The following is a 26,329-nucleotide window of genomic DNA, read 5'->3' as shown; positions in this document are numbered from 1 at the left end:
TTTTACCGCTCGAGGCAGCCCTGGTCACCATCCTACGTGAGACATTTTCGGCAAGGTGCCGCACCTGCAAAGAAGATGGAGAACTATTGGTTAATTGCATTTGGAACAATATTACTTGCTAGACAGTGCTTGGTACATACTGACTCTTACCTAAGCGCTACCGTCATCCATCGAGGCGAACTCATTCCTTGGATCACGCTGCAAGGGAAAAGGTATGAAAGGAGCAAGAGTGAATTAAAACATTTGAACTCTAAAAGAACTATACATTCGGTTTACACACTACTTACCTCAGAGTCATTGTGGTCTGGAACTCTGCCAAATACCTTCGGATCAGTGAAGTAACTGAACTTCTACGCGCCCCTGCACTCCACGCAGGATGGAGACTTCATCCTTCCAAACAATAAGGTGAGACTTTATGAAGGGGAATACTGGAAATTTTCAGGGAAAATAGTGTTAGTGTAACCTCTCTACCACGGGTGGCTAATCCCCTTTACTGCTTTTAGGAAAATATTCCTGCGGGCCAGGCAGACGAAACTGAGTGGGCAAGTGCAGTCGATCATCACTTCGCTACGAGTCACGCTGCTGGAGACCGCAGCAGTCCAGCTTCGTTCGACGCCCCTGTGGAATCCAGGTGAGCGTAACACCCCCAGCATGTTGTCTTTCTATATATTTCTTATAGTTTAAGTTGAATAGTCTATCCCAGTGTCCCCCACATTCTCGTTGCAATTGATTAATAGCTTTGGCATCTTCCTGAGAGGTATCCCCTTTTTCCATAATTTCTTTGAGTTTCCTTTGTTTTTTGCAGCTCTTTTATTATGTCCCCTTGGAGCCCTTTGGATTTTGATATTGCTGCCCACCTCACAACTACCTTAAATGCCTCCCACAGAGTGCTTTCTGATGCTACGCTACCGGTGTTCTTTTCAAAATATTCTATTATCTTCTCCCTCAGGTCCACTCTGAACCTTGTATCTCTCAGTGCCTCAGCCCGATTCGAAGTTTGTTCAACCCGTTTGTGACTTCAAGTGCTGGTAAATCTATGCGATCAGGTTCGTTTCTCTTTGCAATCCAAGTGATAGATATTTGGTGATGATCGCTTGCAGTGTACGGTAAGTTGTTGATCGCAGTTATTAATTTTTGTGAACTCACTGATGTGAATATATAGCCAATGATTGAGGTGGAATTTTCATGTGTCCAAGTTGGACAAGGTAGGCCCTTGTCATTCATAGGCTGTTCGCATAAGGTGATATTGCGAAATCCCATTTCTTTCGTCCATTTTCTTGCACGATTTGTCATTTCTTGTGTGGTACATTTGTCCCCTCTTTTATTAAATAGATGTATATTGAGGTCTCCTACAATGATGAATTTGTTATTGGTATTCGACAGAGTGATGTGGTCAATTTCATCGCATACTGATTCAATTCGTTTGTTGTCATTAATAGCTGTCGGATTCCAGTAGATGTTAAACACTGATATACACCCGGATTTCCTGGACTGCGGCACGTTGTTGTCATTATCACCATCCAGGTTAATGGTGATGTATTGGGCCCACGGATGTATATTTTTTCTAGCTACTATTGACCATGATGGAATGTTTTTCATTAAAATCATCATACCTGGTGCAGGCCGACCTTGAATCGAAGTTATTGCAGGATTCATCCAAGTAATATAACCTTCACAGAGGACCTCTTTAGTCAACCATGTTTCTTGCAGACAGATTATTTCTGATTCTGCAAGGGTTAGTGAAGTATCTTCAAATAGGTGTTTATGTCCTCTTGTATTCCATGATTATAGAGATATTTTGTTTAGCTGTTTTTCATTCTTCTTTGGTTATAAGTATGTTTTCTTCTTTTCTTGACTTTGGTATACTCTTCTGAATTCTGGTCTTAATGTTGGAGTACTAGTAGACTCTTTCTCATTTTTGTCTCTATTTGTTTGCTCCATTTGTCTTTCTTTTTGATTTTGATCTGAGCGCGCTATATTTTTGGTTTTCTTTTTTCCGCCATGCATCTTTTTACAAAGATTTCCTCTGTATTAAATCCTAATTTTCTTAATTGATAGTTCGTTGCAAGTACACGTTGCATAATCTCTTCGGAGTAAAAATCAATGCTCACTTTTTCCATATGATTTTTATTTGGGAAGATGATTACTTCGATATCATCAGTTCCAATTGACTTCAGTTGAGGTATGGCTTTAACTAACCATAGAATATTAGGTCTATTCAGCATCACTGGTGGTTCTGTGGATGTCGTAATTTGAAATAGTGATATTCTGTAAGCTTACGTAGAACTCCGTGGGTTATAAAATTTTGGTCTCGTGATTGGTGGACTTCCAGAAGAAACAGATCTTTCTTTTCCTCTTGTTCCATCTTGCGCTGCTGAAGATGACCAGCTTTCCTCATTCGATAAATTTGAGTATGTAAATGATAAATTGTTTATTTGTTCATCTGAATCTTGAGTTAATTGAAGTGTCTATGGTTGTAACAAAGCATTCATCTACGATTATTAATGCCTCGTCTTGTGAATTTATGGAAGATGGATTACTTTCTGTTGAATCTTCACTTATCACTATCTCTCCAATTTTAGGAAAGGTGTTTTGTTTGTTTGATGTATCCTGCTTAATTTCCGCTAATAACTCGTCCAATGGTTCAGTCTGGATGATATTATCTTTTGGCGTTATTATTGTCAAATTCTTGGTTGTAGGCAAGTTCGAATTCTGTCCCTGTTGCGCCATGTTCTTAGTAGTATCTCGTTTCGTTAACTGGCTCTTTTCACTTAACGATTTTTGTACAGTTTGCATTTTACGCAAGAATGCACGAGAGCCCGTTTGCGTTTTCTTAATCGCTTTTTTGTGAATTGGTTTGTTTAATGAGGCTTGGCCTGCTGTTCCTCCTTTGGCCAGATCAAAAATGTCAAAGGGAGTACATATTGTTCGGTGGCTAGGACGGCCATGTAAAGGGACGTGCTCCAGAAGAGCTCCTTCGATCCTGTATTGATCCTGGGGAAAAAGTGCATGCACGGATGCCTGCCAGCATTGTGAATTAACATCCGTGACAATGAAGGTGGGGGCCGTACTCGCTGAACTTCTGGTGCATATGGGATGCACGGACACAGTTATACCCATTTGTAGAACTGCGGGCCCCGACTCGGAGAATGGAAACAAAATGGCCGCAGGAACAAAGGGATCATCGAGGGTCATGGGCGCGCTGCAGCGATAACTGACGGGAGGATCAGACGGTACCTGTAACGGATTTCAGGATCCTGTTTTAAGCAATAGAACGGAAGGGGCCATGGTGTGGAGAAGCAGAGGAAAGAAGGCGGACTGCCCGGGCCGTGCTTATGCTTTGCGAGCCGAGGGACAAGATCGAGACAGCAAGACGCCCGAAGAGGCGTGCGCCCGGAGCCCGAATGCGCATAGATGGTAACTGCCGAGACCCGCCGAGCGAACTCGCGACTGATGCTGGGCCCGCAGTGAAGTCAGACCGAACTTGGAAGGTGCCCATGGAGTAAGGCAGAGACCGGAGTAATGACACAGAGAGTGCGCAACTACGTGGGCGGACACAGCCCACTCTAAAGGTGAGGCGAACGACCAAGACACACATGGGCATAGCTGCTCCGGCCCTATACTGCCAAGAGTGGCCTGGTGCCACGCAGACCTTTGTGCGCGGGGAGGTGCAGCTGGCTTATGCCCGGACAATACGGCAGGATGTCTAATAAAGTTGTTAGACCCAGGACCAAACAGCCCACGTTGGAGGCCTACACCAAGACGCCCCTAGGTGCGGAGGGAGGCAAAAGCAAGGAGACCCCCACGACAGAGGCGGAGGCACCGGGCACGATCCAGGAGGTGCTTGCAGCAATTGCAGACTTGAAAGTGGCCTGGGAGACTACACCGGGCCTGGCAATGAACGAACTGAGAGTGGGCCTGGAGCTCAAGATTGGTGCGGTCCAAGAGGAAGTGAACCTGCTGAGACAGGACGTGCGGACGATTGCGGAGCGCACCGGGAACTTGGAGAAGGAGATGGCCCCGAATACGGCGGCGTGCGTCGCACATGGATCGGCGCTACATGCCCTTGTGCAGCGGGTGGGCAACCTGGAGGACAGAGCGGAAGAGGCAGAATGGCGGGCCAGACGAAACAACATACAAATTGTTGGCTTGCCGGAAGGAATGGAGGGGCCCCAACCCAACAGAATATGTGGAAACCATGCTCCTGCAGGAGATAACTGGCGTGGCGCTGACCCAGGGGTTCGTGGTTGAAAGGGCGCACAGGGCCTTGACATGGAGACCGTCCCCAGGAACCCCCCCGCGACCGCTGATCGCAAAAATTCGGAACTATCGAGACCGGGAGAAGATACTCAAATTTTTTCGGAAGGGAGGAACGATCAAAAGGGGGTCGGCAAAAATCACGGCATATCCAGATTATACGCTGCACGTACAGCGTAGCAGGATGAACTTTGGGTCAGTGAAAAGAAGATTAAAAGAAGCAAGCCATCGTTATATATTGCTTTACCCAGCCAAGTTGAAAGTGTTCTACAAGAACAAATCTCTGTTCTTTGAGACGCCGAAGGATGTGATGGAATGGCTAGATATGCAGGGCCGCCCTCAGGAACCGGATATCCAGATGGGGGCTGCAGGAGATAAGTAGCACGCAGCCATGTCCTCTTTGGGGACATGGCTAGGACATTGGGACTTGAATATAGAGTTAAATTAAGCTTGTGGGGAGTGCGCTGCAAAATAGGCTGACGGGATCCGCTGGGCGCAACAACCCTAAATAGATAAGTGGGAGCACCTAGGAGGCATCCCTTGAACCCATTAGTAGTACACCTAGTTAGGTCACTGTTAGATCGGTGACGCCCTGCGGGGTCCTAGTCCTCGGACGCTAGATAGGACCAGACGCGGGTGGGCCTGAGATCCAGGGATGGAGCTGGGCATTTGTTGGGGTAGGGTAGGGTGGGGGGAGGAGTTGGGTTGTGTGCAGTGGGGTGAAGTTGGGGTACGGGGGGGGAATTGTTGAGGCTGGGAAGGGTAAGAGTCGGTAAACGGGCCATCACGGGAAGCATCGGAGGGAGGAGTGGATTAGGAGCACACAGATTAGATGGCATCGGGTAATCTTAGAGTGGTGACCTGGAATGTGCGAAGCCTAAACAGTTACTTAAAACGCAACAAAGTGATGCTGTATCTAAAAAGGATGCGTATTGATATGGCCTTGCTGCAAGAGACCCACCTCACGAAGGAGAAGCTGGAGGTGGTCAGGAGAAAATGGAGGGGTAGTGTCATGGGGGCCACGTATTCGACATATGCAAGAGGGGTGGTCACATGGGTGGCACTGCACGTGCCGTTCCAGGTGCTCAGTTCGACAATAGACCCAGAGGGCAGAATGGTGGTGGTAACGGGACCCTGGAGAACAGAGAGGTGCATATCATCAATTAGTACGCCCCTAACCATGATACAGCGGCTTACTTTAGGTCCCTATACAGTAAGATTAGCTCCTTGGTGGGTGGCGCGATAGTGTGGGGAGGGGACTTTAATTGCACCCTGAATCCTAGAACAGACAGGTCAGATGACGAATCAGGGAAGCCAGCGAGCGCTGGGGACAATGTTGGAAGACCTAGGCCTAGTGGATGTTTGGAGGAAGCTGCATCCATTGGATAGACAATACTCGCACTACGCAGCACCACATGACTTGCACACGAGGCTAGACTATGTGTTTGCAGCTGCCGAGATATTGGGAGAAATGATGGGAGCGGAATATAAGGCTCGATATTATCCGATCACTCGCCTTTGGTCGTAGAGCAACCCCCCAGGGCTCGCATCCCGACATGGAGACTCAGAACTGAGGCGTTACAAGATGCAGGGTTTTCGAGAGGACCTGAGGGAGGCCATCAAGGAATATTTTGAAACTAACACGGGCAGTGTACGCTCTGTGGGTACAGTATGGGAGGCGTTTAAGGTGGTGGTGGTGTGGGGGGTCGCTATATCAAAATCTAAAGGGCTCCAATGGGGCATTGAACGGGAACTTCAAGAATCAGAAAGAGAGCTGGAGGGTCTTATGCAAAATGAGGAGACTACCCGGGACAACAGCGCCAAGATAAGAGACTTACAGTTAACCTGCAGTGGACTCTGGGGCAGATTATGCAAATTAAATTACAAGAAATACACGGAGAGGCTACATGCAGGGGGGGATAAGCCGGGTAGATTGCTGGCCTGGCTGTACAAGAGCGAGACCCCATGCTTACTGATTAGAGAGATCAGGGATGCGGAAGGCCGAATCCGTAACTCCCAGGAGGGGGTAAATGAGGAGTTCCTCAAGTATTATAGACAACTATATGAGGACACAGGGGAGGATACGAACCAAGATATACTGGGAACAATAGAGGATATAGGGCTGCCAACTCTGGATGACCTAGAACGTGCAGATCTGGATGCCCCTGTTACCTCGGACGAACTGGAAGTGGTGATCCAACATCTGCCCACATGTAAAGCGCCTGGGTCAGATGGGTTGCCTAGCGAGTTTTACAAGACATATAAGCAGGAGCTACTCCAGCCGTTGCTTGACATGTTTAATGAAGCCTACAAGCTGGGGGAACTGCCATCGTCCCTCCGCGAGGCAGTGATCATCCCACTACTGAAACCAGGCAAGCCGGCCATGGAGTGCGGGTCCTATAGACCCTTGTCCATGCTCAATCAGGACAGTAAAATACTCACGACAGTGCTAGCCAATAGGCCAAAGGGGGTGATTGGTAAGTTGATACCCAGATCAGACGGGCTATGTCCCTGGTAGGAATATCACAGACAACCATAGGAGGCTGCACCATATCATTGATTACACCGAGGAGGACACTGGCGAGTTGGCTATCGTGTCGCTAGACGCGGTCAAAGCCTTTGATTCGGTGCGGTGGCCATGGTTGAAAGCAACCCTGAAAGGATACGGAATGGGACCTGGATGCCTCAGGTGGGTTCAGAGGTTATATAGCACCACGGTAGCGAGAGTCAAACCGGGATCCACAATTTCAGACAAATGGCAACTCAGCAGGGGGACCAGACAGGGATTCCCCTGGTCACCCATGTTATACATACTGGCGCTAGAGCCGCTGGCAATATGCCTGCAACAACAATTCGGGGAGGTGGGGATTCGTACGACAAGTGGCATGCACCTGATATCGCTGTATGCGCTACCCGGAGGGAAACCTGCAATATGTATTGGAGGTGATGGATCGTTATGCCACCCTCTCGGGCATATCGGTGAACCCCGGGAAGTCTAGTTTGTTCCCCTTGGGAAGGTATAAGAGTGTCCCGTTGGAGAGGCTGCCTATCCTGCAAATACCCTGGCAACCTTAGACATTTAGGTATCTGGGAGAAAACATTTATCATAGGATAGAAACCGAGCACGAACATAACACAGAGAAAGTGATCGAAGGAGTCAAGAATAGTATGGTTTTCTGGTATAGATTACTCCCATCTATGATGGGGAGAGCAGCTTTGCTCAAAATGGTGGTTTTGCCCAAACTCTTACATTTTTTTGTAAATGTCCCGTATCTGATTCCCAGAAGCTTTTTCAAGAGACTTCACGGTATGTGCAGGAGCTTCATATGGAGCAACTCCAGGAACAGAGTGGCCCTGTGGAAACTACAGAACTCGTGTGACGGGGGGGGGCATAAACTTGCCGAACTTTAAGCTTTATTATCTGGCGGGGCAGCTGTTGTTTTTGGCCAGGTGGTTGTCGTCAGAGGACTCGGCAGAAGCTAGACTTTTGCAGGGCGACTTGGCTCCATACTTTCTGAGAGAAACGGTGTGGCTACAAAAGAGTAAACTGGTGGGAAGAGGGAGACTATTGGAGCTGGGTTGGGAGGTCTGGTGCAGGACGTGGAGAACGGTGGGTGATCCGGATCCGCTCTCCCAGCAGGTTCCGCTGGTGGCGCTGTGTGGAAACGACTCCCAATTGCTTGAGGTAGTCCGTAGATACTGGGAACCGATGGGATGGGCTTGGCCACCCTCTGGGATATATGGCAGGAGGGGGAGGTATTGGAATTCCGGAGTTTGCAGGAGGAGACGGGGTGCATAGAGGCCAATATATAACTTACACCAGACTCACGAAACGGGTGAGGGAAAGGTGGCCTGAGACGGTGTTGGCGGAAGAACCCAAAGCCGCCCTGGAGACGATTTACAATTTCTCAGAAGGCGGGCACGAAATATCCAGGGTATACGAGCTCCTGAGAGCAAAGGCTGGGAAGGAGCTGCTTCAACTGAGGCAGGACTGGGAGGAGGAGGTAGGAGGACCCATGACAGAGGGGCAATGGGAGAGAGCTCAAAGATACCATAAAAAGGTGTCCCGAAATGCGAGACTCCAACAGATCCAGTTGTATGTCACACATAGGGCTTATCTGACCCCCGGGACAATAGCCAGGTTTGGAGGCTCGGCCACACAGAAATGCCCCAGGTGCGGGGAGGTGGAAGCGGGGTTGCTACACATGTTCTGGGCCTGCCCCGAGGTGCACAGATTCTGGGACGAAATAGACTGATGGCCGGTCGGGGAGTGGTGCTGGATGTGGGGTCGGCTTGGGCATGCATGCTCAGGATTTTTCCCAGGCCACGCAATCTAAAGCACATAAGCAAGATGAAGGACCTGGCTTACATCCTGGCCAAGCGTTTGATCGCAATGGGCTGGAAGGCGGCCCACAGACCCAGGGTGGAGACATGGTGGGCGGACCTCCTAAGATGGGCGGAAGCAGAATCAGTAGTATAGTTTGAAGCCGTTACCATGGGGGGTGAGGAGGAAGTGGGCCCCCTGATAGCCTGGCGACAATTAGGGACCTCTATGGTAAACCCCCACCAGGTTAACTACGAAACAGAAGACTCAGACGAGTCTACAAGCACTGCGATTCCCGAAAAAGCTCCTGTAGATGACACGGATGAGCCGGCTCAAGTTTATGGGGGGGTGGGGAGAGGACGGAAAATAACACTGTATAATGTGACGGTTTGATATTTGATTATGTACGTCCCGAAAAGCTGTATTGTTTGTTGGTTTTGTTTGTTTAAAATAATAAAAATAAATTTAAAATAAATATATTGGTGGTTCGTTATTGCCCGAGATTGACGGGACAGGATTGGTACATAAATCAATAGAAAAATTTAGCATTTCATATTGCGTAGTTTGGTCAGTGTTTGTGACCTCTATTTTTTCTTCAGTCTGAGTTTCTTTAGTCAGAGGTGATAGTTGGGCCGGCATTTGTGTTTGTTTTTTTGCTTTATCTATCAGTTTTTTTGTTATAGTAGACAGTTTCCATCAAGTTTTGTTTGTCTGTGCGATCTACTCTTGCCATGTCTGCTAATCTTGTTTGCCACATCCTAGAAGTTTCTGCTTCAAATTTCAGTCGTTCTTGTATAGTGTTTGTGAAAGATTCAAGTTGGGTTTGTTTAGTCATAATCATTGCCAGAAGGGTTGCTTGATCTTTTGTTTCATCAACCATGTATTCCTGGATTTTTAGGAAAGGAATCATAGCATTTGAAAGTACTGCTACCAAGGTGTTCTGTAGATCTAGCATCGTGGTTGGCACTCTGTAAGGAGATTTGGATATATTCCCTGAAGATTCATCTTTCATACTCATAGATTCAGGATTAGAATCCCTCAATCTTTCGTTTTTTGTATGGTTAGTTGGTGTTTCTAAAGTCGTTTTTTGCGGACTCTCGTTTCCTTTAGATATAATCGGTGTGGATGTGTTTATCTGTTTAAATTGAGCTGGTGTAAGGACTCCCTTAAATACTTCTGCTCTTTTTTCTTGGGAATCCATTATTGCATCTATTTCTGTAATATTGAGCGACAGCCTTGCTATTCGTATAGGTAATGATTTTGTAAGGTCGTTGTTAATGGAATCTGTAGGATAGTATGTAGAATGCCATTGTTGTTCGGCTATCCTGGCTCTCTCTTGGAGTGATGGAGTAAAAGTGATATCTTCAGATTTGGCTTTTTGGAATTTTTTATTTGGTGTTTTATTTTGCCCTTGGATTGTCAACGCTGGAGTACCATCATCAAGTGGTAATTTGTCCTGGTGCACATTCTTTGTAGTTGGTAATTGTGATATCCTGGTATTGATTTTAAGGGATTTGATGGCTGGCTGTAATGGTAGCCTATTACCCTCTTTGTTGTTGACTAGGGGCAGAGCTTCAAGTAAGTCCTCTGTATCACTTTTAATACTATTGTGATCTTGGTCTGTCATGTAACAGCCCGTGCGCGCGACTATTTTTGTTTGTTGTTCATCCAATTTCTCTTTTATCACTTGCTTTTGTATGGGGGTCTCATTGATTTTATCTGGGTCAGACTTCACATTTTTGGTTTTGGTGGATGTGCCCGCTTTCTCCATTAAATCTGACTGTTGATTGATTTTTTTTTGGACCAGAGCTACAGACTCTTCAAGTTTCTCTTGTAGTCTTGTGCGGGGTTTAGTCACTTCAATTAAGAGGAGTGAATTGTGTAATTTTGGAACAAGCACTGTAAGATGTCTTTATACATTGTGTTACTTATGTACACTTACCAGTACTTTCTACCGTCTCCAGCCGTAAACAGCAGTTAACAGCATGCCCTTTCCTCCTCACGGGCTTCACGCCGCAAGGGTCGCGCTGTTCTGCTTTTGAATCTTGTAAAATGGGGAGGGGCCTCCAATTGTCACGTGACACGGGTCACGTGCGGATGCAGGGACTTTGCCGCTCGCTTCAACTGCTATCAGCTGATGCTGGTAGACTCACGCTATTCGGAGCGGGAGCAGTCTTCCTTCCAAGTAAGCAAAAACCAAACATTCCAACAAGTGTTTTCACCCAGTACAGTCAAAGCAGTTAACAGCGCGCCCTTTCCTCCTCGCAGGCTTCACTAATAAAAACCTGGCGACACTGGTTCTTGAGGTTTCGTTTGTACGTTTTTCCCACTTATAAAATACAAGGTGCAAGATTCCAAGTAGAGAGAGTACAGCAAATTTGTAGGCTCTGCAAGCCCCTTCTGGTTTTCCCACAGACGCTGCCGTTGCAGTTTCTGGGATTCCGTTAGAGGAAAGGACCTCGGAACGTGGGTAACGTGGACTCGTCAAGCTGCACTTCAGCACTCGTTCACACTGCTCTCACCTTCCTGTAACTGCAGATGGGGCAGAAGCAGGGCGCAGCTTCGTCATGGGGAGAAGCATAGAGTTCAGCATCAAGACAGTACCGGCTGTCCAAGGTCAGGGTCTGCAATCGAAGGACCATCCATAAACAAGAAGAAAACTGTCTGTGTGCAGGAGTTCTACTCTGGCCGCTGGTGAGTGGAGAGCTGATATCACCAGTGATGTCATCTGGGTCATATGAGTTGTCATTGTTGTTGTCATAGGCTGTGCAACAGGGGGCGTAAAGTTAAGGTGGCTTTAGCTGAATTTCAGGGGTTTTGTTGCATTAAGTTCTCACCTTAACGTCCCTGCAAGTAAAGTTTTTATGCATTAAAAACCCCCCAAAAGTTATTGTGGGTTTAAAAAGGCTTGAGAAAAACTGTTTCACCTGAAATGTGAAAGTAGAATAGTCCATTTGAGCCAAGTCACACATTGCCTATGTCTACTCGGTGTTGTTGTGGAATGTATGACTTGCCTCAAATTGTCTATTCTACTTCTATATATGGAAAATAGGTTACAAATGAACCTTTTTACATATGTAATGGTCACATGATCTCTGTTCAAGTCTGAGAACTATGAATCAATTCTTCAGTAAGTGTAATGCTCCCAAGGGTAAAAAGTATTGTTATGACCGTGCCAAGAAAGCCTGGAGTTGGCAACAATGGGGCATGGAAGAAGTAAACCATGTGGGACTCAAATATTCCTTGACTAGAAGGCCTAAGTGTGACGAATGGGGAGATGAATAATGTTGGAACTAATGGCCCACTTGAAAAGCACAGAGTATTCAGGAAGCTCTGTTTGGTAAGCTTGATCAGGGTCTAAAATGTTAATCTACCGTGGTGACCTGTCTTTACCCACTTCCATCTTTGTGCATTTGCATCTGGGCATTTACATCTGATTGTTCTAATTTTTCTTGCAAAACAGTTGTTAAGAAAATAAATAAGGGCAAGTGGTTATAGAAAACATAAAAAGCAAGAAGGTTATGGGGCTGGCCACCTTTATTAAAACAATGCAAATCCACTCATGCAAATGCATAAAGCTGTAAATGCATAGTTGTTAAGATATGAAAACATTGTCACTAGCTAGTGAAAATGTATTTGTGCTCTGTAAGATATTGTATTCTGTACGCATTTGTCGAACTGGCATTCATGCCAAGCTGCCAGTGACTTTTATAAGTAGCTTGTTGCTTGCAACTTTGTGAACACTGGAGAAAGCCTAAACAAACTAGTGAAATACACTCTGCCACGCTGTCTTTCTTGAGTTACATAATGGCCTGTTTTTGTCTTAGACATTTACTAGCATAAAAGTTTGGAGATCCATATATTTTCCCTGATACTTATTTTCCACTGCGCAGTTACTCCCACATAACATGGCCTTCTTGAGCAAACCCTGCATATATGCAAAGTTCACATGTGTAAAGCCTAGAAATTCGGCTTTGTGTGTAGGGTATCAAATAAATAATGAAGAATGTACAGGAAAGAAACAATCCTAAATGTTACTTTAATGATTCAAGCTAATAAGGCTGCTAAGACTTTGGAAAGTTTGTTTGCATGGTATCCCACTACATTCAGTTCATAATGTAACGGTTGAATTATCAATATGAAACTACATTGTTACTATTAATCCTTTACATTTAAATTTTGCTCTTCAATGGCAGATGTTCAATATTGGATTTATTGTTTTTTAATTAGGAAAAGTCATTGGAAAAAATGGAAAGCTGATTCAAGAAATAGTGGACAAGTCTGGTGTGGTACGAGTAAGAATTGAAGCTGAAAATGACAAAAATATCCTGAAAGAAGAGGTACCCACATTATAGTCTAGTCAGTTTCTTTCTCTTGTAGAACCTGAATGGTAACAATGCATGGTAAAATGTTGGATTCTGACAGATGACACTATTTTGCAGCAGATCTTATAGTTTGATACATGAACATGAAAGGTTTTGGAGATAAAGCACTTGACGGTATTAAACTGATTTATTCACTTAGGTTACAAATCTGACAGTGGAATCAAACTAACGGGTGGGATGGGACAACAGTGTTATAAGAAGGTGGATACCGCGACTCACCCCTCGCGGTCCCATCCAGATGATCCGTCTACCCCCAGGTACTGGGTCCAATAGTGATGGGCGTGTCCTAGCCACCTGGTTGACATCCCCGGGGACTTGTAAGTGAGACACCTTCAGGTTTCTCAATGTTAATTCATAATCTTCTGAATGCAGCTCTTATAGTCGCGCCTAGTCCGTGAACCGATCATTACTTGATCTTGTTTGATTTTCTTCTACCCGTTATGTATAAAAAGGTTAGTATGTACCCCAGACTAGAAACTAGAGTAAGAAATCTTAGCAGGGCTTCTCCTGAGGCCTTTGCAGATATTGCCCTTCCTTTGATCTCTAATATGGTGCAACCTAGTGAGACAAACATTTTAGTTTGCAAGTTTCTAGACATCACTAACTTGGTTATTGACACGCTGGCTCCCATCCGTTCAGAGGGTAAAGTCTGAGGTCTCAGGAAAAATCTAGTTCTCCCTTAAAGTAGTAAAGTATAGGAAAACCAGGTGGGTTTCTTAAAGGCCCTGGAGAAAAAACCCTTGTCCAGATACTCTTGCCAAATATTGAGCTGCTGCAGCTGATTACAAAAAGCCATCCTCTCTCTGAGGTGGGCCCCTACCCATATCAGATACCTGGGAATCCTTGTCTCCAGAGACAACATTTCACTATATACAGATAATTATGACTCCTCGTTGCAGACGATCCACACCAAACTCCAAATCTGGGCCAAACTTCCAATATCACTGGTGGGTCAAATCGCAGTTCTCAAAATGGTAGTGCTCCCAAAGCTCCTGTACATTTTCAGCAACGTCCCCATATGGCCGGGCAAACCTTTCTTTGAAAATCTACGGTCCATGGCAACCACCTTCATATGGAATGGGGGAGCCAACAGATTGAGATGGCATAGGCTGGTAGAACCCTACGAAATGGGGGGCTTTGCCGCACCCGACTTCGAATTGTAATACCAAGTGGCACAGGCACAATATGGTAAATACCGGCAGAACCCTGCAGAAAAGACACCACATGTCCCCATAGAGCGACACTCGGTCCGCCAAATGGACCCGAGATCCATTATATTTGCGAAATCTCATAAAGATGACTGCAAATTTGACCCAGCATCCTGTACAATCGCAGCATGGGCTGCAATCAGTAAACGGCTCCACATAGATACACCCTACGATTCACAAGCCCCGCTATGGAACTTCCCAGGCATCGAACCAACATACGACATAAGTATACAGAATGCCTGGATCCCGGAATGCGAAATTACAATTAAAGCCATGTTCCCAAACGGCAGATTTGTAACCCTAGAAGACTTTATGGACAATGTGGGACAAGGCCAACTTGTTTTACAATACCACGGCATGAAGGCAGCATTCAAAAAACGATGGCCAACGTACCCAACAGAACCGCCCAAACACGCAAGTTATCAGTCGCTGTACCCACATACAGACTCAGGTGTCTCCACACTATACAACTTAGTCCAAACCCACACAAAATCATCAAACACCATAAAGGCCTCCTGGTAAGAGGACATGGGTATATCAATCGAAGAGGGGAAATGGACCAGATATTGCCTCCTTATATAGAAAGTCTCGATGAATGCAGGACTCATACAGTTTAAAATACTAAACAAGCTCCATTACACCCCAGTCAAAATGGCAAAATTTCACGACTCTATAACTACACACTGTCCAAAATGTAACAACCCTCAAGCAGATGCATATCGCATGTATTGGGCCTGCCCCCTGATAACTGGGTTCTGGCGTGAAGTAGCAAACATCTTGGAAGATATAACGCAAATACCAGCGCAGCTCAAGCCCCAAAAATACTTGTTCGGTGACATAGGAAAAGTACCAGAAAAGACTAGGAGACTATTTAATATTGCATGCGTAGTGGCTAAAAAATGCATTTTACAGAAATGGAAAAGTAGACCAGCACCAGGCGCAGAATAATTCCTCACAGCTTTGGCATATGTAAACGAATGTGAAGAAATATGGTCCCCCCCATCATGCAGACCTAAAGACATTTGTACACCGTTCAGGTCATACCTCGAAGTCACCCCACCAGTCACAGAAGACTCAGATAGTGACTAAACCCTATATGAAACTTATCAACCTGCACTCCTAATGTGTTAAACCTTTGTTGTTATCTAATCATGCATTGCTGGTATGCGAACTAGGAGAGGAGGGGAGTAAATTACTGTTTGGACATGTATACCTCTTGTAAGAGGGAAGTTGAAGCGACTGTGATGTGACATGCAAACCAAAAATAAAGTTTAAAAAAAAAGCCATCCGCTCTACTAATTATATATATGCTAAGAGAAAGAACTTTGACAGCAGAATAACCAATGCACAATCTGACGAGAAAGAGCTGTTTGGTATTCTTAGAGAATTAGAGGGTAAAAAGGGCACAAGTCCTGTAGGACATAAAAGCAACACTTAGTATACTATATACAAGGCAGGTTTTTATGAAGATTAAGTCTCATACGGCTGCCATTAACACACATCGACAAAATCAGTTTGATTCTGCTAGTCATCTCTCAAGTGCTAAGGCTTTGATTGATTATTCTTGCGTACCTCCTGAATCCTGTTTAAATCAACTCGCAGAAGACAGACTTATTGATATTGTGGGCGGACTGCCTGTTCTGGAGATGCCTGTCTGGCCACCATCATTAAAGACTCTATTCACTGTCTTGCGCCTCTGATCACTAACATTGTTAGCTCCTCTTTTTTTCACCTCAGAGGTTCCACAATATTTAAAAGAAGTTTGGAGAACACTAATATTAAAGAAGGAAACTTTTTTTTTTTAAAACATTTGTTCATTTGAGTTTCAGTGTAAACAAAGAAATGCAGCATAGTATACATGACTATCAGTAATGGTACAGTTTCAAAAAGAAACATCGGGGTACAGTGGACCACAGGACAACCCTCTCAACCCCCCACCCCCGTCCCTCAGGACTCCCCCAACCTGTCTGTTCTCTCTCCCCACCCCCCTCGTTAATCTCTCTACAGGTTTTCTGCCTGCTCATTCCTCCCTCTCAAGGGGGTTTTAATTTGCAGGGAACCGTAACTTATCCAGCAGCTATATGCAATTCCGCCATCCCCCACCTGCGAGCATCCTCCTTCCAATATACCGCTGACAGACCCTAGGGTCTCTTCCAGGCAATTGCGGCCACCCTTCTTTTTGCTAGTACCAGCATAAACTGTGCCATTAAATTTCTCAGTTTCTGTTGCTCAAATCCCCCCCCCCCCTCCCCCGGCACCCCTTAGGAGTAAACCCCACAACACACCTTTGGACAGCACTCAAGTCTAGAGCGAAGCACTTCATTCATCTTTGCAATTGCTGCCCGCCAGTGGTTCGATACAAGCATCCCCAGAGCATGTGTCATATCCCTGCTAGCCCCGTCGCACAACGGGGGCAGTCCTGACTCCTATCACTATTCATCACGTGTAACTTGAGAGGGGTTACATACTTTCTATGAAAAACGTTAAATTGGATAAGCTAGAACCTAGCGCTCCGCGAAAAAATTTTGGACCGGTTGCCAAACTTCTTTCCATTCTCCCTTCGAAATCGGGCCTCCCAGATCCCTCTCACATTTATTCTGAACCGACGGCTCCTTTGTGGGGAATGTACTCTGCAGTGCCTGGTAAATTTGAGAAACATTGGGCCCCCACACCCTCTTGTGTAAGGAGCACCTGCATCAGTGGGCTCACCTGTGGTTCCTCTAGGATCTCCCTCCACACAGCAGCCAGTCGTCTGGTCACCGTACCATATTTTAGGAAGTGCCCCTTCGGCAACCCATAGCGGGTCGTCCATTCCTCAAATGACATCAGACTCCCACCCTCAAATAGGTCCCCTATTGTCTTTCAACCCCTATCTCTCAAAGCAGGTATCCCTACCCTCGTGATCGCCAAGCGAAGTTCCGGGACTACACCCCACGGTACGGTAGGTCTGCACTATAGAGACCAGGCACTTGGTAATTTCTTCAAAAGCTTCCTCCAAAGCGTTATTACCACCTGAAATACATTGGTGGCCCCCTTTCCTCCTATTGTGCCCCACAACAGCTCTATCTCCTGCCCGTGAGCTGGAAGAGCTCCCAGCAACCCCACCAGCAACTCCTCCCTTCTGTCCATGCCAGTATCGCTTGCAGTTGTGCTGCCACGAAATTGAGCTCATAATCTGGCAGGTTAAGGCCCCCCCTGACCACAGACGTCTCAAAGTCGCCAGCGAGACCCTCCTCCCCCTTGTATCCCATAGCAGCTCCCCAACCCTCGCATCCAACATTAAACAAAATATGTTCTTGATGCCGTACGATATATTAGTGAAATAGTAGAGAAGCCTTGGGAGTATAACCATTAGAGTGCCACCCTTCTCATCATTGATATTGACGTATCCCTGACAATGATCTGCTGGCATTATATACAACTGTCTCTTCCATGTCGTGGATAATTTGAATACCCAAGTATTTAAATGCTCCCCCCCCCCTCCTCCCATCTTATCCCCCAATCCGAGAGGGTAGTCAAATCGGGGTCATGCATGGCCCCCAGCAGGAACAGCAAAGATGTATGTTTGTTGATGCGACATCCCGACAACACGTGAAAATTACCCATAATCTCTAATAGCATGTTCTCTTGTGGGTTCATCACATAAAGTAACAAGTCATCTGCATACAAAGAGACATGATATGCCGCACCTTTCCACCCCACCAGTATCCCTGCCTCCATCTCCTTTCTGAAAAACCGTGCCAGAGGTTCCAGGGCCATTGAAAAGAAGATCAGCGAGACAAGTCATCCCTGCCTCGTCCCTCTGCCCAGCGCCCACTGCGATGAGATCCAATTATTTGTTTTCACCCTCGCTACTGACTTACTGTACAGCAATCGCAACCATCAGCAGATGTTTCCCCCCAAGTCCAAAGGCTCTCAGCACTCTAAACAGCCAATCCAATTCCAGTGAATCAAAAGCTTATATCGCATAAAAGGATGCCAATGCCATCTCCCTCCCAGAATCTTTGATCTGGTCCACCACATGATACAAACGGCTTAGGTTCATTGAGGTATTCCGTCCCCCTATATATTTTATATATCTGTACTGATCCGGGTGCACCAGGAATGGAGCCACCTTAGACCGAACCTTCCCCAGGACCTTTGCATCAAATTTAGCAATGAGATATCGAGCGGTAGGATGCACAATCTACGGGATCCTTGCCCTCCTTCAACAGGACTGTTATTAACGGCTCCCTCAGTGAGTCTGGGAGAATCCTGGCCTGAAAGGCCTCACCATATACTTTTTTTAAGGTGAGGGACCAAATGATCTGCATACTTGCAGTAAAACTCCACCGGGAAACCATCACTCCCGGGGGCTCTACCTTAGCTGATATCAGTTTCCTCAATAGTCCCCTCCAGAGCTGGTAGATTTATCGAGTTCAGCAGATCTGCCTCCATCTCTGAATAGGTTCCCTCGTTAGTATATAGGAATTGATAAAATAGCCAGAGAGTCTCGTTAATCCCCTCCTGGGTACTAATCAAGTCTCCTGATTACCATCTGACCTGCGTGATGGTGCTACAGGGCTGTTCCTGCCAGATCAGCCATGCCAGCAGCCGTCCAGCCTTATTCCCCTCCACATGGATTTGCACATCCTGCCTACTCTCATCAAAGTGTGAGAGCAAAGTCGGCCTTTCACGATGAGAAGTCAGTGCATTTGCCAGTTCTTCCCCCACTTGCCTCCCCTCTGCCAGACCTTTTCCTAGTGCCGACACCGGCCTCTCCATCTCCCGCAGCTTATCCTGCAGCACCCGCCGCAACCCATCACCTTTGAAATACAGACCCCTCTTATTGTTGCCTTGAAGACCTCCCACATGACCCCCCACCCCCATTGATTTTGAAAAACTGAACTATCTCCTTGCGTACTGGTCCCGCGAATGCCTCCCTCCAAGGACTTGGCGGGTAGTCGCTATAGCCTTACCGGTGAATGTCACGGTACCTCCGCAGCTGCGCCACTAGGGGTGAATCATCTGAAACGACCCTCCCCAAATATTCCACATCATCAAAGGAATTAATCTCTTCCTCCCCCATAAACATGTAGTCTAGCTGAGAATAAGACCCATGGACCCTGGAAAAATAGGAATAGCCTCTCTTCTGTCGGTGCAACCCTTGCCACAATTCCACCAGGTCTAGGTCCCCCACTACCTCTCTCAAGGACGTCGTTGCCAGTTGCTTAGGGTGACTGGCTTTCCCTGTAGTATCCAAGTGCAGGTCCAAGAGACAGTTAAACCCTCTCAAACACCCCCAAATAAACAGACCATCCCTGTATCCCCCTGCATCTCCCTGCTAGGCTCTATCCCCCTGCCAGGCTCCACACTGATGGGAAGTATTTATCATCCACTTTTGGTGCATAAGAATTAATTACACTGATGTCTCTCCCTTCAGTTGCACCCCAGGAGCACTGCAGTCCTCCCCACATAGTCTGTCAAAGCCTTGTCCACCTGAACTGGGAGCCCCACCGCGACCCAAATCGAGACTCCCCTAGCGTACGACGAGTATGATGTCCCCACCACTAACGCCCCCAACCGTCTCCTAAGTGAATCTAAATCTTTACGTACCATATGTGTCTCCTGGAGCATAACCAGTTGGACCCTGTGCCTGCTCAGGAATCACCTCACCTGGTGGCATTTGAACCGTTTACCTAACCCACGGACATTCCAAGTCCCAATCTTCAACCGTCCCTCCCCATAGTAGAATTCCCCTGCATCGTCCCCCTCCAGTCTGTGCCCATATTTCTCCCGAATGTACACAGCGAACCAAACCTTCCACTTGAAAATTTAATCCAACAAATTGAACCCTGCGCCCCAGGTGTTTGCCCTGACCTTCCCCCCAACCATAACTCCAGACCACAGGCTAACTGTTCCAGTGGCCCTAAACCCTGCCCACCCATCTCTCCAATCCACCACCTCCTCGCTAGCACACCCTGCTGTCCTTCCACCTCCCATGCCCAAAACCCACTACGCATCCCCCCACAACTCACCCACCTCCTCACCCTCTCCACTCACACCCCACATCCCTTCCTCCTTCCACACAGCACACCACCAATCCCCCACACCCGCCGTCCCAACCCTCCCTCCGCTTCCTGCCCCATCCCCATATGCTTGAAACAACCCCCAGACATACGATCTGCCATACCGCCCCACATCTCTTCCCGCTTCCAGAGCACCATAGGTCTGGGAGCTCGCCCCATCGGGCCCCCACCCCGCCTGCTTAAACATTTGCATCCCTTTTCCACTTGAGCACCCCTGCCAACTGCCAAAACCTCGGCACAGGTCACCCACCTCGATTTACAGGCTCCCTCCCCACTCTGCACCACCGACAGTCTCCCGGTTGCAAGGCTTCTTCCACTCCCTCCCCCTTTGGTCTTGGACGCCTCGCCGTCGACTCCTACCAGGCCCACACTTCTGCAGTGATGTAAAAAACCAAGACCTGCCCTCTGCGAGGATTGTCAGTTTTACTGGGTAGAACATGTACTTAACATTCAGCTCGTGGAGGCATCGTCGCACTGCATCAAAAGTCCTCCGTTGTCACTGTGCCTCGAGGGTGAAGTCGGGGAAGATGCGTAACTTTGTGTGGCCCACCTTATAGCAGCCTGCTTTCTGGGACTACTGCAGGATAGCGTCTCTATGCCTGAAATGTAGAATTTTTGGCACAATCACCTGTGGGGGACCCCCTGCCAGCGAGGCCCTCCCAGGTACCCCGTACACTCGTTCCACAGTAAATAATTTAGAGAGACACCTCACTTGTAGCTTCTCCAGAATCAGGTGCTCCACAAATAGCTCCAGACTGGGGCCCTCCTCTCTTCGGGATCCCCACCATGCATATGTTGCATCTTCTGGAGCGTCCTCTGCCCTGGGCTTCAGAATCCTTGTCACCCCTATCAGACCCGCCACCTGATTTTTGATATGCAACAGGTCATCCTCCACTGTACTTACTCTTTGCTCCACTTATAGTACCCTCTCACACATTTTGTGCAGGTCTGCCCGCACCAGGGACACATTGACTCTCAACTCCTTGATACTCCATCCAGTGACGACCTGTTGGCCTGAATCGCCTCCTTCAGAGCTTCCAGAGTAACTCCCCCGTACCCTACTTTAGCCACCTCTACCCCCTCATGTATCACCATCTTTGGCTTTAGCAGTCTGCATTTGGGTTCTGTGTATTTGTCCATCCTCTGCTGGCCCTTAGTCCAGTCCTCTGGTATACCAGCGTCTGCACCCCCTCCAGGCGAACCAGTATGTCCAGGCCACATGCAGGGCATGTCCTAGGACTGCTGCCTCCCCTCCTCCACACTGCCTAAATTCAACGAGCAGACACAGACCCTGCCACTCCAGATCTTGCTCCTGCTCTGTCCAGGCCAGTGATGCCCTCAAATGAGACCCCCTGCTCAAGATGAACTATCGGGGGGGGGGGGGTCACCCTCATGCCTCCTCCTTATACGAGGTGATATCCAACTAGTAAGGCCAACATTGAAGAGGTGCTGCCCTCCCCACTGTACACCACTGTCACCCTGAAAACACTGTAGACACTGCACTTACGAGTCTCCGTTCTCCCTCATTTCCATTTACCACTACTTGCTCAAGTTATTATTTCCAGCCGTGTCCATCTGGTCCCTGGGTCTTCCAGGATATTAACGCCCCACGTTCCCGCTCCGGCAATCTATAATGGGTCCAGTCTCCCGTTCCCAACACAAGGTGCTCCAGTCCCCGATCCACATCGTGTGAACTGATTAGGAGACTGACCCGCACTGGCGGCTGCATTCCGCTCCTGGTGCCAAACCAGGTGCTCTGTGCAGCTTCTGACTCACCGCTCGCTGATTTCTCCATCCTCAGAGCCTGCTGCTTCAACCTCCACCTCTCTTATTGCGGCGGGCAGGCCACCCACCGCTATCCTCGATCTCCTGGTGCACCCTCCGTCATCTGGGCGACACATCCACTCCTTCACCACTTGGCTCTGCAAGCTCGTATTGCAGCCGAGCCCTTGTCCCCCATATTCCGGGGTATCTCTTCTCAGTCCATGCCGCCAAGTCTCTCCAGCCCCCACCTCTCTTCACTTCTCAATCCTCCTTGGGGGTGGGGGGGTCCTTCTGTGTAGCAAGGCGATCCACCTCCTCTCAGCCACTGGCCCATTGCCAGTATGCCCCTTGCAGGGTCACTCGGTCTCCAAGCCCGCCTGCAACCATCTTGGAGTTGCGAGCTTGCACCCCTCACTCCGGTGCCCTCTAGTTCAAATCTCAGCTGGAGAACCCCAGCAGCCCACAAAAACAGCTGCTGTAGGGTCGCTGGGTACTTGTTAGGCAGAAAACTGTGCAGTTCCCTCTGGGACCACTGCAAAAGATTTAGGACTACAGGTGTTTGGCAGTAAACCCACTTGGTAGCAGTCTGTACCACACAGATTCACTTGGTAGCTGTGGCTGAGCAGTCAGACTTCCCTCAAGAAGAGTTAGGCAGTATAAAGAGTATTCACAATAGGTCAAGAGCACACAATAGAACAAGTAAACACTGACCAGGGCTTGGTGTAAAAGAGATATAATTATTTATTTAAAACCACATCTAGAAAAACACACAGGCACCAATAGTAAGCAATTCAAAAACACGGTCACTAAAAGATATACACTCCCTTAAAAGAATATTAGACAAGTCTTAAGTAAAGCCCCACTTATTTTCAGACAGCGGTGAGCACTTAACGTAGATGGCACTCTAATAATTCGTTTTTTAAAAAGGGAGAGAAAAGCAGAGAACAACTTGAAACGGATCCCAACACTTTTACAAGAACAGAACAGGAGGGGAAGGCAAAGAAAACCGTGAATTCAGAGTCAGTAGGCCGGATCCATTTTAAGAGGATCGAAACGAAATGTGTCCAAGGTCACATGGTTGCAGTGCACAAAAGTCTCGTAATGGTTCAAAAAGAAGTTGGATCAAAGAAAGGGACCAGTTAGGGGGTCAAGGCGGCCAGCACAGTCCAGAAGGTTAAGGAGTTATTATTACCTTGTTTCAATCTTTAGAAAGGGAGGCCTGGCGGACACGGTACCTTAAAGTGGTGAGAACGCTCCAGTGGGGGCAGTTGTTCCTGGCAGCGGATGCAAGTCGGTCCTTCGTACAGGGGAAGAGAGGATCTCGTCGTGGAGGAAGACAGGAGTCCGTTGCACTGCCAGGGAAGAAACCAGCCGCAGAGTTTCTCGGGTACAAGGAGCGGTCCGTTGATTCGCGGTTCAGTGGTGAGTGGCTATCCGGCTGCCGGGGTGCTTGGCACAGGCAGTTCGACCGCAAACTGGGCTGGGGTGCGAAGAAAGAAAGGTAAACTGGTTGTGCCCACCAGTCAGGGGAAGAAGCCTCTCCAGCCGGGAGATCTTCTCTGTCGTCGGGAAGTGGTGAGTCGGTTCTGCAGGGCTCCACCGGTGGTGTCGTCGTGGTAGGTCGGCTCAGCTTCTCCCTCGTCTGATTCTCAGGTCCTGTGGCGACTTCTGAAGTTCCAGTCCCCAAAGCCCTGCTTTTATGCAGAAAACCCCCATTCACTCAGCCTAGCTGTCACTCAAACATGCTAAGTGGTGAGCCGGCCGGCTCACCACTTGGGCCAATCACACAAGAATGCGACTTGAGTTACCAAGCTAACTCAGTCCAGGGTGCCTAAACCCCCTCCCACACCCTCTCTGGTACCCAGACAGAGTGGCACCACTTTTGGAGGCTTCTGTGGAGAAGCCCGCCAAAAAGTGGAACAAAGGTCTCGACTTGGGTTGGAGTCACAGAAGAGAACACACACGCCATTTTAGAATCGAGTCTTGGCAAAAAATACCAACCGGAGAATTAATATTAATTAAATAAACCGGCGGTATGTTCGAGGCTATGAAAATTAAATAATTAAAGTTGGTAGCCTCGAACAGTGGAAAAATCCCGTAGGGAAATATTCGCGGTCAAATATAAAAAGTAGTTTCCACTGCCACCAGCCAAAACTCGATCAGGAGGGACGGAGACGTGCCCCCTCGACTAACAGACCCCGGGGCAATCGAATTGCCCCGACCAGTACGTCCACTATATGATGGTTTGTACTGGTTTCTGTTAATAATTTGGGACTAGTAAAGCCAATGGTGACTTTACATGCCCTGGGAGACAATAGTCAGTCCCAGGGTATGGAGTCTCTGGTGGGGTGTCACTATGACACCCCTGTGTTACTGCACGGAGGGTGCTGTGTAACACACATAGTAAAAACACATGAGACCCTATAGAGTAAAGGACCCCATAGCCCATAAAACACATTACCGGTCAAAGGAATACCATAAATCATGTCCAAGAGTTGGAGAAAAAGTCTCTCTCTTGGCAGGAGGAAAAAACAAACTCCAGAAATCCAGCAAAGCTGCTGGGGGACTCACTAGGTTAGGAAATTCAGCCTAAAGAGAGAATTCTCCCTAACAGTACTCTTATCGCCCCCGCACCTTCAATGTGCCAATGTGATGCGGTTCAGCTGCTATCTTTTCAGCATATACGTAGGCGGCCGTGGGAGCATCGAAGGATCAGGACTGCATGTTGTGAATGCTGGCCACGCCCAACAAGAAGGAAACTCTTGATCCGGTGGTTGCGGGTAACTACCACCCTATCACTAGTGAACCTTTTTTAAAAAAAGGTTTTGATAGGGCATCATACCTGTAACTGCAAAAACACATCGATAGGCACTGTCTATTGGTTACCCATCAGTCAGGTTTCCATGCAAGGCACGGCAGCAAGACTGCAATGCTCGACTTACGGGAAAACCTAGCTGAGATTGTGGACGGTGCTTAGGTTGCTCTGGCCATGCTACTTGACCTCTCGGCAGCTTTTGATCTGGTGGATCACTCATTGCTGCTCGAGAGGTTAGGGCTGATAGACTGTGAACTGCTCTAAGTTCCCCTTTTCTTGGATGGCCTCTTTTCTTGGCCTTTGAAAGGCCATAGTAGCTACCAGAGGATTTCAGGCTCCCTCTGAGCGCCTGTTCTGTGGTGTCCCCCAGGGTGCTTGTCTCTCATGAATCCTGTTCAACAAATGTACCCGACTGCTCTTTGACCTGCTGAATGGCGTTGGTATTAAATATACCAACTATGCTGACGACACCCAGTTGGTCTTTGAGCTGTCGGGGGACTATGACATGGACACAGCTATCATTAACAAGGCATATGATTTGATCCAGGATAGGATGATCATCAACTCATTAGCGCTCAAAAATGATAAAACCGAGCTGATGATCGTGGGTTTGGATCAACGGATAAAAAAAACTAGGTCCCCGACAGAGGAAGATGGCAGCCTCCAGGCGTGTGGTGGCTCGGCATGGGGATGAACCCGTTCCGAGCCTCTTCATTGGCTGAATGGCTGGCACCCCCAAACACGCCCCCCATCCCCTGTCTGGGAAGGAATGGAACGTTGTGGGGAGAGGGATTCCCGGTTGTGTGTTACAATCTCATTGTCCCTCGCCAGGTACTAATGAATAATAATTAGAAGTGGGAGGCATTCCAACCATCTCCACTGATGGAGGTCTTTGAGAAAGTTCAGAATGCCCAAGCACTGGAAGTTAATACTGTTATGACAGTTTGTCTGAAGTGCAACTAAGGACTTATTGAAACCATTCAACGGAGACAGTTCATGACATGCTACTGTATTTGCGCTACCCAGAGGAAAACCTGCTATATATCTTAGAGTTGATGGAACGATATGCAAGACTGTCTGGCATTACGGTCAACCCCCAAAAATCTAACCTGTTCCCCTTGGGAAGATATAAGGACACACCTGTACAGGAGGTGCCAGTATTACAGGTTAACCTGGGAAACGGTTAAATTCTGATACTTGGGTATAAAGGTGTACAACAACCCTGCAGAGGAACATAAATATAATACCGAAAAGGCAGTGTCAAACATAGAAAAGAGCATGGTGTTTTGGGTCAAATTATCATTGGCTATGGTGGGGAGGGTGGCTCTACTGAAGATGTTGGTGCTACCCAGACTGCTACACTTTTTCGCTAAAATCCCATATGCAATACCCAAAAAAATATTTCGAAGCTGCAGGGCATATGTAGAGGGTTCCTCTGGCATGATTCCAGGAATAGAATAGCATTATAGAAGCTGCAAAACGCATACAAGCAGGCAGGTATTAGAGTA

General features: G+C 47.5%; 1 protein-coding gene across 1 annotated transcript in view; it reads left to right on the top strand.

Moving 5' to 3' along the window:
- The window catches only part of FMR1 (fragile X messenger ribonucleoprotein 1), an 821,120-nt gene that overhangs the window by 535,002 nt on the left and 259,789 nt on the right, over positions 1 to 26,329 (top strand). The window contains exon 10 of the mRNA XM_069612766.1: positions 12,812 to 12,921. Coding sequence (XP_069468867.1) covers positions 12,812 to 12,921 — 110 coding nt within the window. The remainder of the gene's footprint in view (positions 1 to 12,811; positions 12,922 to 26,329) is intronic.

This window comes from Ambystoma mexicanum, chromosome 5p (genome assembly GCF_040938575.1).
Source record: "Ambystoma mexicanum isolate Mex_15411 chromosome 5p, UKY_AmexF1_1, whole genome shotgun sequence".
NCBI lineage: Eukaryota > Metazoa > Chordata > Amphibia > Caudata > Ambystomatidae > Ambystoma > Ambystoma mexicanum.
This window is presented reverse-complemented; position numbering and strand designations above follow the sequence as displayed.